Below are 12337 nucleotides of genomic sequence, written 5' to 3' on the forward strand. Positions count from 1 at the left end.
ACTGTACATGGTTTTTAAAAAAAATAAAACTACAACAAAACAATATAAAGCAATATTTCTATGTTATTCACAGAGCCAACAATGATAATATTCATACAAATGTATGTCTTAACAACAGAAATAACAACACAATTATGTCTTTCACTTATGTTATCAAAGAATATTAAAGCTAAAATAATGGTACAAGGAATAGACTGGATACTTACATAAATGCCTTGTTGAAGACTCGTCAGGGAGTCATGTAGCATTGCTCCAGAGAGTGAGGTTAGTTTGTAATATCGTCAGTGGTAGTTCCCCTAACTTCCTGTTGTAACCACTCCTCCAACTCTGTGTGAACGATGCCTCACAGTGTATTTAATACTACTGTACTTTCAAAAATGGTTTGTATGAATTGTCTATACTTACAACCTGTAATCTCTTCAAAAGGGCCCTCCCTGTGCCCCACGGAGGTGAAAGATTCAGCTTTTAGAATTAAGTTTAAGCAATTAGATAAACTTCTCTTGGACATCCATACAGCCTTCACAGTTTAAGAACAGAGAACACTGCTTTGAAATGTATAATCAAATCTGTATGTCAGGAATTTTGATTGTGTGATGATTATTTTGATTTTGATACATGCATGCACATGCATACATCAAATCCAGGGCTCTTGCAAGTCTTGGCTGATATACCAATACTAGAAAGGCATTGCATTATCCTGTCCATTTAGTTAGTTCTTGCACTTAAGAAAAAACACTGGTTAATTAAGACAACACTAATGTGCACTAGCTGCTCTTTCCTCACGTACCCAACTCGCATCAATGAAGCTAAAATAACAAATTATGTAGTCATCAAAGTGTAGTTTCACTCATCAAAGTGTAGTTTCATTACCACATAGCAGACAATCCACATTAGAAACTACTACTTGTCACATGTATTTCAAATTTTTATTAAACAGAAACTCCTTTAAAATGATTACAGTGAGAGTAAGAAGAAATATATAAAGCACATGCATACAAGGGTAAAAAAACAAAACAAGTCTGATTGCCTTCAAACTCTCTGTAAATAGGATAATAAACATAATTATAACGTAACATACATAGCAAGTGTCATGCATGCTAAAAAAGATAAAAGGCTAGGTAGTGTGTTGCATTACATGTATGAACAGTAAGTTGCTCCCGGCCCATGGTACTTTAAATTAGAAAAGATCAGGTGAATTGGCACGCTATTTGGGGGTGTTGTGAAGAAGGTTTTTACCTCTAAATACTGTGTATATAAAAAGGAAGCTGGTTTGAAGAAAAGCTCTCACCAATAATTGACAGCTTCAAATTCAGATAAAATATGAAAACACTGCAGAAACAATCCAGCAGATAAAATCAGAGTACATACTTATTATATAGTGTAACTAACAAAGGAGAATTAAAGAGCTCCCCTTATTGATGATGACTGCCTTCTCTTATAACAGCACCAGATAGCACTTGCAGTTGAAACAAAATATACCAAGAACACGGCATCCACAATTAGTAGGTTGCTTTTGTAAAAAGGCATGACAGGATCCTTAACTTATCCCATGATTCTCCCAATGAAATCCACTTTTAAAGCACAGTGTTTTCCTTGTTCCCACTTACAAAACACATACAAAAGATGTTATAACTATAGAGTGGTAGCAAACTAATATATTCATGGTCCTGACAGGATTATCTTAAAGGATTCTAACAGTGATTTTGCATGTATTGCATTTACAACATCATAATACATCACTGTAATTAGCAAACTAAGATAATCTGCTTTGGATTTCTTCTATTGTTCCATATATCTAATTCATATGTGGCCATATAATAGAGCTTTCTACACATCTTTACAGGATCTTGAAACGTTCTTCTGTTGTGCAAATCATGATCATTAATGGGTGAAAATTAAATTGAATTTGCTGTAGAATAATCTGAATAGAAAATGCTGTACTATATTTATGGATGTAAATATTTCTCCCTCTCTCTCGCTCCCAACTCAGAGAATGATGATTGATATATATATGTATATATATATATATATATATATATATATATATATATATATATATATAAGGCCTACTAATTAATTTGTAGTTAAGGAACTATTATTTAAATTAATTAGTTACTGGTTGAATGCGTCTCTGTGGGAACAAATCTATGATGCCACTGATGAAATACATGTCTAAGATGTGAAGAAAAGGAAATGATTAGGAATGTATTCAGCCAATAGAGGGAAAAGTGGAGGAAAAAGGATAAATTGAATACTTTTCATTTAAGTTCCAGGGCCAGTTTAGAAGCTGCAGGGAGCTAAAATCTCTGCTGCACACCAAGGAGGGGTAGTGTCTAGCCATGATGGCAACTCTGTGGCATCATTTCTTAAACAAGGGGCAGACATGATAATATCAAAACTGTACAATATCATGCAATTTAATAAAACAAATCTCCAATAAATACTACCTTTGTGAAGCTTATATTCAATGCTGGAGGGGAAAAAAATGACTGGAATACTTAACAATAAAATGCAATCCAATAAAACTAAAAAAACAACTAAGACAGTATTAACAAAACCTGGGTATTAGTAACTTCAACAAAATCCATTTCCTAGCAAGGCTGTTGTAGGGTTTTCTGCAGTGTTTTAGTGTGGAGTTGGACTAATGTAATATAATTAACCCTTTTATCAAATAAAACTCAATGGAAAGAGTGTGGCGATAGTTATCCATTAACTAAATAGTTCAGAAGACCAGAAGTCTCGTGATTAGTTCCCTGGGTAAAACCCTGTATTGTGTTGGATTGCATCAGCCTGAAAATGGATTCATTCACTGTAGACATCCTCTTCATATTTATTTTTTGTAAAAAGAGGTCCATAAATACACATTTTATTTTAGTTTTAGTACCCAAAGTTATTTCTCCGAATCTTAAGGGTTTTGAAAGGCTTTCATTTGTTTGGAAAAAGGCCAAAAATGACCTAAGATAAAGCTTAACCTCCTACAAAAAAAACTTCAAAAGATTTTCCACACAGACTCTGGTGAGCGTTAATACTGTTTTTGGCTTCTGAGCATTTCAACTGAAACTCTCTCTTAATCTTCTCCTGGTTTTCCACAAGGGTCCGTCCTCTAGCCCTGATGTTTCTGTGTAGCAGTGGTATGCAGCTGTGGTAATGTTAGCTTTGATTATTTTGAGCAGAGATTTTTGGTTGTATGCAACCAATGTAGTGTAAATCCAGATAATTTAATTCATCCTTTGCTCTTAGTCATGACGCTTCTTAAGACGGTATGTTTTGAACAACTACGAGCATTAAAATCACAAATTACAGGCTGCTTAGAGGTAGTAGCACTCGATGTTGCTCTTTTATGCCACAAGCTATATGAGGTAACAGAGGCCAATGTGGGTAGGATATATTTTAAACGACTTCCATGTTATTTGAACATGTCTTTTTTCTTTTTACATTTCTTTAACTGCTACATCCAGACTTCATTGACCTGACAAAGTTTTTAAAAGTTTACTGTAAACGCCATTACCCAAGTCGGGATAATAAAATAAATCTATATTCTTTACCAGAGACATGGGGAGCATCATCTGAGGTCGATGACTAACAAGAAAGGAGTGTTGTGAAAAGACGGATGCTGTCATGCATCTCTGTAAAACTGAGCACAAAAAGAGGAGAACGCCAGCAGCTTACCACCTTCTGCGAGATTCTGTTTTTTTCATTCCTCAGGGTGCGAGTAGTGTTAGGGATCCGTCATTCAGCAGGAGCATATTCTCTCAATTAAGTTGTTCTGTACCACTATTAAAGTAATGATTCTCTAGAGTTCTCAGTCGTGTCCTGAAGATTTTATGTCAAACTATGTTTAAGGCTGTGGCTGGGTGTGTCTATAGCCAGGTGAGCAGGCTGTCTCTGTCCATGTGTGACCCGGAGAGAACGGTCTCCATGTCCATCAGAAGGTCTGAACTGAGACCCTCGGGGATGCAAGGCATTAGCTCCTCACCCTCAGACATTGGGAGCACAGACATCGACTCCTGTACGGTCATCGAGGAGGGCTCGCCAGAGTCACCTGGAAGAAGTCAGAGAAGAAGAATGAGCTGGCGGGAATTTTAGAATTTGGACGGTCATTTTCTTTATTACAGCTGCACCTGGATCAGTGTGTTTACACTTTTTTTTTCGTACAGGAAATGTGTATCTACACAAATTAAATGCACAATTTGTGTTTTACATCTTCTGTTTCTGTTTAATAGACACATTCAAAGTAGTTATAGCCCTTTTATGTCATTAAATGTGTATTTGTAGGAATATATAAAATGTATAAGTATAACAGATAAATAAGCCAAAATAATGGCATTAACACTGACTACATGTGTGACATGGTCCCAAAATATACTGCTTCTCATTGGTTGCCATGTAAAGTTAGATCAACAGATGTCACCTCTGGACAGTGTGTTCACCATTACCTTGGCTTATGTAAAAATACACATGTTTATAAATGGTGATGGGATTTTTCCACTGTGACCCAGTAACATCTCTCTGACTTTGTGTGTGCGTGTGTTACCAGTGTCCATGTGATCCACAGAGCTCAACATGTGGTCCGATGAGCGAGGTAAGCTGCTGACACTCAGACCGCTGTCAGTGCTCTCGTTGCGAGAGTGAGCTCTGCACAAGAACACACACATTGTTAAAAAAAACTAAATGAGTCATAGAAACATGAGATTAAAAGATCATTCTGGTAACAATCTGGAAATGGCCATTCTTTAGATTAATTCACACAAATGAATACACTAGTTACTGTTTTTACTTCAAGCAAAGGTTATTAATACTTTTTGCAATGTCTCTCAATGACCACACCACTGGGACAATTAATACTACAATAAAAGAGATCTAATATGAGTACACTCTAGTAATATTAAACACAAACTCACCCATTAAGTGTGGGTTCGTGGTTGGAGACTCTGATCCTGACATCCAGAGGAGGGACAAGCGTCTGTGCATTCCTGTCGTGGTCCATACCACCAGGCATCTGGTTCCTTCCTCCTGCCTCCTAAAAGAAAGACACACATATGCTTGTATAATGTAGTTTAAAACTCCAGCTCTGATTCCATTGAACAATGGTTTAAACTGTTAAATCTGAACTAAATATGCAGCCCAATACAACTAGGTATCCCAAGTTTAATTTAACCTCTGACCTGTGTGATTTGTGGAGGGAGGCCTTGTTTGCATCTGAGCCTTTCCTTTTCCTGTCTTTGCTGCAATGTCAAGCCAAGGATGCCCGGGTTCATCTTCTGGGCTGGAACAAAAAAATTCACAGGAAAAGAACATTTGGACAATTAAGTCAATATTTCCACAAGTTTAAACAGATCAGCAATGACAAATATGAGGAGAGCATGTCAAAACTTTGCGATCTTTCTTATTTTTGTTGCCAAACAGCAACTTGTGATGGTGGATATTGGAACAAAATGCTTCTCATTGACAAACTAGAATTGTCAACACAGGAGACACAAATTTGATAGTGCGCTACCTAGACGCGGGTCGACCCATGCGGTGGTCTTATTTATGTGATCGATGTAGAACACCTCTCCATCTGCAGTCACAGCCTTCTCCCAGCCTTCAGGCACTGGACCTGAACAGCAGTGAAAGTACACAGTGAGAAGGCAAATAAATGGTGGATGGAGAGCATGTTCAGTAGAAAAGTTCAAATCTGGCCCACGCCCTTCAATGTCTGTGTAGCTTTTAGTTAATAGAGGGTTTATGAATAGAAATCAAGGTTAGAGGGTAAATAGTGACAGTATAGTATTTTCTGTAGAGAAAGAAAAGTGCTATTCTATGTCCATCTTGCCTAAATGCAATAGGCGGTAGATTGTAAATCACTAATACAAGTATGCAATAATGCTCTTTGTGGAAAAAAAGAGGGCTTCTAGATATTTTCCTCTTAAAAAGCTTCCATTCAGTAAAATTACCCTAAAAAATAATCAACAGCAACATCTCTTGACAGAACCACTATCCCCATTATTCTGGATAATCCACAAATTATTTTTTTTATTTAATTACATACCTTATGGAAGGTTTGCATTAGGGTTATTTCTTTATCAGAAAGTAGTTCAAATGAAAACTGTTCACATTGAGGTCTATGGATTATCTAGAGTGACGGGAAATTAGAGAAACAGGACATTGTTTCTTTTTGTAATCAAACATTATTCACACATTATATTATATATTGACATATTTTGACATTGATTTATGTATGACGTACTGTGGCTGAAGACAGAGACACTCTATTAGTCCAGGGCTTTAGAGGATAGGTTTACAGTTTTTGAAATCAGTCTTAAAACTATAATCAGGTACCCATGTGAACATTGGAATAGTTTTTGTTTGCTGGAATTATTCTTCCTGTTCATGCTGGACTTAAGTTCTCTTCCTGACGTGCCTCTGGTGTAAATGACAAAAAACACACTTATTCTGTGCGAACATGTATTCAAAAGTTCCCTCTTCGTTTTTTCCCAGACAGTCTATCCTTGTTAAGCTGGAGTGAGTGCGCGGGCGGGGGGGGGGGGGGGGGGGAGGAGGAAGGGGGGTGGCAGTAACCAACGACTAACATTAAAAGATATCCACTTGTTTTGGCTATTTTTTTTGACAATGACTGTGGATTTCATCACTTATTCGTTATATTGTAAGCACATTAGTAAGAGATCTACTAATATCAAGTATGAATAGGGGGAATCATTGGAGGGAAAAAAAAACCTGTTTCAATGTCCATGCTGACTATTGTTTGAAGACAATGACAAATTGTGATGATCCTTAAAGACACTGACTAAGTGATTGTATCATGTCTGTCTTCTCACATTTCTTTTCAGCTGTCTAATGTTTCAGTTTGATAAAGTTATATAAGACATATAAAAAAGGGTTTTGGTAATTTGGGTAAACTGGCGCTTTAAAAATGTTACGTATTGAATTTATTAAAAGATTAAATTAGTCCAACAAGCTATGAAACTTGCATCTAAATAAGAAACACCTGTACGAGTAGAGAGTCTAATCCATCATTTTTTTTTAGCAGTTTTCATCATCAGGGTCTTTTAGGCTTTAAACTACAGAATTAATTTGATAATTCCCACCAAAGTCACCAGAGCCATAGAGACCAAGAAAGAAATCCCGAAGAAGTCTCACTCAGCAAAGACTGTTGATGGAGTTGAACTATGGACAGTGTGTCTGTGCTTTTACAAGGAACTGAATGGTGAGTGGGGAGGAAAAAGTCAAGTAATACCTGTCTCTGGGTTGATGTTTTGTGGTTGCGTAGTGGGTGCTGGGTTGCTGAGGGAGTGGGTGTGGACCGGAGTGCCAGAGATTGGATGCTGAGCTGCAGATGACTGAAGCTGTGAAAGTCGAGGGTCATGCCAAGTAGTCGTCTTATCCAGGTGACTGCAAACACACAACAAGTCTCAACATATCTGCATGTGTTAAACCACAGCAACCTGATGTTAACATCGGACCTGCTTTACCTGTAGTACCTGTCGCCTGTGACAGGAGTGTGAGCTGTCGGGCCATGTGCTCTCATGAATGAGACTGACTGAAACTACACGGGTTGCAAAACTAGTTGGCACATTTTCTGTTTGCATGCAACAGATTAGTTTGAGTCCTGCACTGCTGCAATTTAACTTTATTTTTAATTGTATTCTTTCTCAAGCTAAATGTTCAAGAAAGATAATTAATAAACTATTCCTAGCGCATTTTAAATGGTTTCAACAGAAGTAGTGATTGGTTGATTAAATCAGTTTGATGAGGTAGATAACATTTTGAAAATTTTAATAGTATTAATTTAGTCATTTATCAAGTAAAAATGCAAAGATTTGCTTCTGTCAGCTTATTAAACGTGAAGATTTACAGCTTTTGTCCATTGAATTGATTATTAATTGAACCAACTTCATTCTGGACAATTAGCAAGCAATTTGAACACAACGCCTTGAGCTTTGGGAAATTGTGAACTAACTATTTATACTAAGAATGATCATTAGTTGCAGCCATTAACAGGTTGAGAGTAGATGTAGAAATGTAGATCTGAGAACAAGATGGCGCTGACCCTCTGGGTCATTCTAAATAGAAACTTTTCGAGTAACCTGCAGTGCGACAGATCCAACACAAAGATAAACAGAGGTAAGGCCTTACTTGAGGAAGTATCGTTGGCCAGTAGGCGTTTTGGCCATTTCCCAACCGTGGGGGAGTGGCACGTCGTCAGGTATGACTGGTGCCGCCGCTACATCTGCTGCTTGAGTGGAGAGCGAGTTGACTGGAAGGGAGGCAGGGGAGGAATGGGCGCGGACGTGATGAGGAGTGAGGGAGCCACACACACCTCCATCCGAACTGGCCTGACGAGAAACAATCAGGATTAACAACTCCCACGACAAGAGCCACAAACAGCAATCAGAAAAATAAACCAGCCAGAAGAAAAGGTTTGGAGCCGAGCTGCAAAGACAAACACAGAGAGGCATATCTGTGAAACTTCTTCACTTTAGAATAGTGCTATGGTTCTGTTTCTTCTCCCAATACGGTTTCACTTTTTCTACTGTCGGCAATATTTTCGTTACGTGGTTCTCTGTGAAATCTAGAGAAAAATATCAGTCCATAGTTCAGATTTTTTGGGATAATAATAATATAATATGTCAGAAATTATGAAATTAGAGCCACATCTACAAATCAAAGAGAAATAGTCAAGAGGTGTTTGTTGGTAATAACACAAATAAACAATTTGAAGCGGCATCTTTGTTTCTAAGGTAGTGTAGGTAAAACTCTTACTGCTTTCTGGTCGAGAGGTTCAGCCATGAAAAGTAAAATAATTTTCTGTCAATGATAACTCTGAAGAGTGGGTTTCATGGAGAAAAGTCTTAAATCAGAAACACCTTCAAATATGGCTCACAAACCACCGAATATATTAAACTGAGTATTTGAGGCAATATCGGACATATTTGATAGTTTGCGGCTTAAACTGTTAGTGCTTCAGTCAATAAAACAACTGAAGAGTTTACTGTAACAAGGAGGAAAGTTTTAATATGCCCAAATTAGGAAAACTGAATCTGAATAGAGTAACAAGGGACAAAAATAAACCCTCACTCAATTATTGTTGAATTGTTTTTCCATCATTAATTTCGATACTAAAAATGTGCTGGTTCCAGCCTCTCAAATGAGTGGATGTGATGAGGTTTGTTTACATGATAGTGCATTAAATATATTTGGGTTTCGGACTGTCAGTTGATTAACACCAGAAGGAACTTGTACTGGGCAGTGTTGTTTCCCACTAATTCATCAACTAAATAAATAAAAAAAAATGTTTAAAAAAAATCTGGAAAATAATCTGCAGATAAAGCAATAATGAAAACCGTAATTGTCTTAATAGATTAATAGATAACTGAAATGATCTATTAATTCTCTGGATTAATTGTTATGTATATATTGTCCTGCTCTGGTATAAGAAAGGAGGTGAACAAACTAGGAATAAGAAACAACTTTTCCTATATTTAAACTTTTGTTTATGCATTACTGCTATACCACATTATAATAAATTCGGCCAGACCCTCAATTGAATCGTCAATAAACCTTAGCACAGCTTTCACTGTATATACTCTTTGCTCTTCTTTATTATTTACTTCAATCAATATTTCTGCTCCGCTATTTTATTGTATACATTGAGTATTTCCCATATTGTAATAGTTTCCTATGTAACGTGCTTGCTGTCACAAACAAATCCCCCCTCCATCTCCTCCTGCGGATGAATAAAGTATCTAACTATCTATCTATCGTTACCACCACTAACTACAGACACGAAGCAGTGTTTGATTGCATCACAGAGGATTACTGTTGCTCTGGTCGCTTGGTGTGTATTGCAGGGTTACTGCTCTCATGTAGTTTGTGGTCTGGACGCATGAGCGTTGCTCTGTAAACCAGCATGGTGCAGTTAGCTGCAGTTGTTAATACTTGTCTGGAGTGGCCTCGAGCATCCGGCTGCCTGAAGAAGGAGTCGGGCAGTTTCCTCATCCTCATGGGCAGAGAGGACGGCTGTCTGGCCGTCGTCTTGCTGGGGTTCATCACGGCGCTGAAGAGGGCCTCCAGCTCCGTCTGCGAGTCCCCGCGGACGTGCACGATCTGCTGCCCGGCCGGAGGCGCGCCGCGGTGCGCGTCCATGTCGCCAAAGTTTGGTGTCGAAACTAATCTGTCGAAAAGTTCAAACGCACAAACAAAAGCAGAAAATAAACGCCAGACGCGTTAATGCTAGAAGCGCCGGAGAGGGCTAGAGTTATGATCGGATTTGTTTACACTTTTAACCCCCCCACCCCCACCCCATTTGAACTTTTGTGTCCTTGTCTGTTTCAAACTGTTACATCTCGCAAGTTAATCAGCTGTGAAACGAAGCGACATCGTCGGGTAAAGGAGTCGAAGGAGCGCAAGTTAAAGCGATGATCGCTGACAAAAATCAATCTCAACAGCGTACAACACGTTACATGCCTCCCACATACCTTCAAGCAGCCAGACCGTTTCCCCCTCTCTCTCTCTCTCTCTCTCTCTCGCTCTCCCTCACTCGCTCTCTCTCTCTCTCCCTCTCCTTCTCTCTCTCCGTATTCCTGCAGGGAAAATAAACTGGAGAAATCACAGCCGGGGAAACACTCAAGACGGACACCGATTTCCGATGCAAGCGTTGACCTAAAAGTCTTCCTAAGTGAAGAAAAAAAAAAAAAGAGAAACAAAGTAAAACTAGTGGGAGAAAAGTGATTCCAGCGAGACCTCCAAACTTTTTTTTCACATCCACTGTTGAGTCCAGATTCATGTGATAGTGCTGAGGGGCGGGGTTGCAGGGTTTAAAGCTGCCGCAGTAGTTGCAGGGGAAGTATTTCACTCTGAGCAGGCATAAACCATCAACAACAAGGCTTTGAACACAAGTTTATGATTGTTTTATTTACAGCTCCAACTGTATCAAGCATGGGACTTTCAGCCCCAGAAAATTCACGAAAATCCGTCAACAAATAGTGTTTACTTTAATCCCCCTCATGTACAGTTTCCAGTTTTTTCGGATTTCGCCTACTGAAGGAAAGAGGCAGAGAGCCAAGTGGAGACAGAGGTGGCGAGAGAAGAGCGAAGATGATACACTGAGAGAAGCAATCAGGCTTGGAGTATTTTTTGGTCTGTTTTTTTTTTTTTGGAGGGAGGGAGGGAGGGGGGGGGGCAGGGCGTTGAGGAGGGGAGATTGGGAAGTTGTACTGAGAAAACATCCGCCCTGATGAGGCCAACTCAGCCAGAGCCTGTTTGTGAATGCAGTTCCGCGGCCACACTGTCCTGCCCTCTGGTGGAAGACACGCGCACAGATGGCCAACAGATTGAATTCAAGAAAAAAAAAAGTCTGCCTGGAATGGTGTCATTATCCACTATGCATCCAATAACTCATTCAATCATTGAGTCATCAGAAGTGGACATGGAAGGTTTTTACAAATGGTGATCGAACACATGGAAGGATTTTTTTGGGGATAATCTAAATAATACATGTACAAAATGATGCATTATCTATATTATTTACATCTGCATGGGTGGTTCAGTTATAACAGCTTTCAGTATTGGGTTTAAATATGTAATAAGCTTCAATGCAGGGTTGGGGTAAACTGATAGAGAATATATGGGCCTACAGTAAATACACACACAATGTTCGTTATCACTGCACACTTTGTATATTGTTTTGTTTTTGTACAGATCACAGTAACATCTCTTCTCACAATCTATACCCCTGTGTCATTCTTTTCATTTGCTCATCTTCTTACTGTATATCTCTATATGTGCGGATGTTTGCATCTGGTTTGGTGCTAAACAGCATTTCATTGTTCTTACTGTGTGCACATTCAATCTAATATATGTTGATATGCTGTCAAACAGTGAAATATAATAATGTTGACAAGCTGCTTGATGGGGAAACATACGGACAAAACTCAATGTTAAACTTTTATATCTTTATTTTATTTTTCTGTTTAGATTTGATTTGTATTTTGGTTCAATAATTGGAAATCGACTTGTCAACTGTCATGATTTGTATGCCTCTCTGGGTTTTTTTGTCAAAATGCTGCTCACCTGAATTGTGTGCATGATAGTGTTGAATGCAGACAATCATTTTATTTAAAGTTTATTCTGTGTTACGTTACAACAAAAATATATTTTCCTCTCAATTTTGTCTTGATTCAATATAGGGATTGTTCTTCTTCCCTATCTGACACAGTAATAAATGTTTTCTTTATATGTGGTGTTCAGTTATCACTGGTAAGACAATATGTACATTTTTGTATCATTATCACTAGTTTCTGTGTGTGAAAAATTCAGAGGCCCCACAGGAAGAAAA

The 12337-nt window shown here is 38.3% G+C and overlaps 1 protein-coding gene across 2 annotated transcripts; it reads right to left on the reverse strand.

Annotated features, from left to right (window-relative positions):
- Window positions 1–2078: 2078 nt before the first annotated feature.
- Window positions 2079–10689, reverse strand: LOC137802096 (transcriptional coactivator YAP1-like). Of its 2 annotated transcripts, XM_068599676.1 has the most exons (9): window positions 10479–10689; window positions 9940–10174; window positions 8137–8336; window positions 7238–7392; window positions 5498–5599; window positions 5166–5266; window positions 4902–5020; window positions 4535–4635; window positions 2079–4042 (listed from the first exon to the last, which is right to left on the reverse strand). In XM_068599676.1, the coding sequence occupies exons 2-9, from the start codon at window positions 10144–10146 to the stop codon at window positions 3861–3863; spliced, it is 1167 nt and encodes a 388-aa protein (XP_068455777.1). In that variant the 5' UTR covers window positions 10147–10174; window positions 10479–10689; the 3' UTR covers window positions 2079–3860. The 2 variants fall into 2 exon arrangements, with proteins under 2 accessions (XP_068455777.1, XP_068455778.1); XM_068599677.1 differs by lacking the exon at window positions 5498–5599.
- Between the last annotated feature and the right edge of the window lie 1648 nt (window positions 10690–12337).

This window comes from Clinocottus analis, unplaced genomic scaffold (assembly GCF_023055335.1).
Source record: "Clinocottus analis isolate CAN_PGR_092001 unplaced genomic scaffold, fCliAna1.0.p SCAF_5, whole genome shotgun sequence".
In the NCBI taxonomy this organism is placed as follows: domain Eukaryota; kingdom Metazoa; phylum Chordata; class Actinopteri; order Perciformes; family Cottidae; genus Clinocottus; species Clinocottus analis.

Coding starts and splice junctions, on each gene's coding strand:
- LOC137802096 (XM_068599676.1), bottom strand. CDS start 10,146: ATGGACGCGCACCGCGGCGCGCCTCCGGCCGGGCAGCAGATCGTGCAC. Junction 5,267..5,497: donor ATGGGTCGACCCGCGTCTAG/GTAGCGCACTAT, acceptor TTTTTGTTCCAG/CCCAGAAGATGAACCCGGGC. Junction 4,636..4,901: donor CACGAACCCACACTTAATGG/GTGAGTTTGTGT, acceptor GTTCTTGTGCAG/AGCTCACTCTCGCAACGAGA.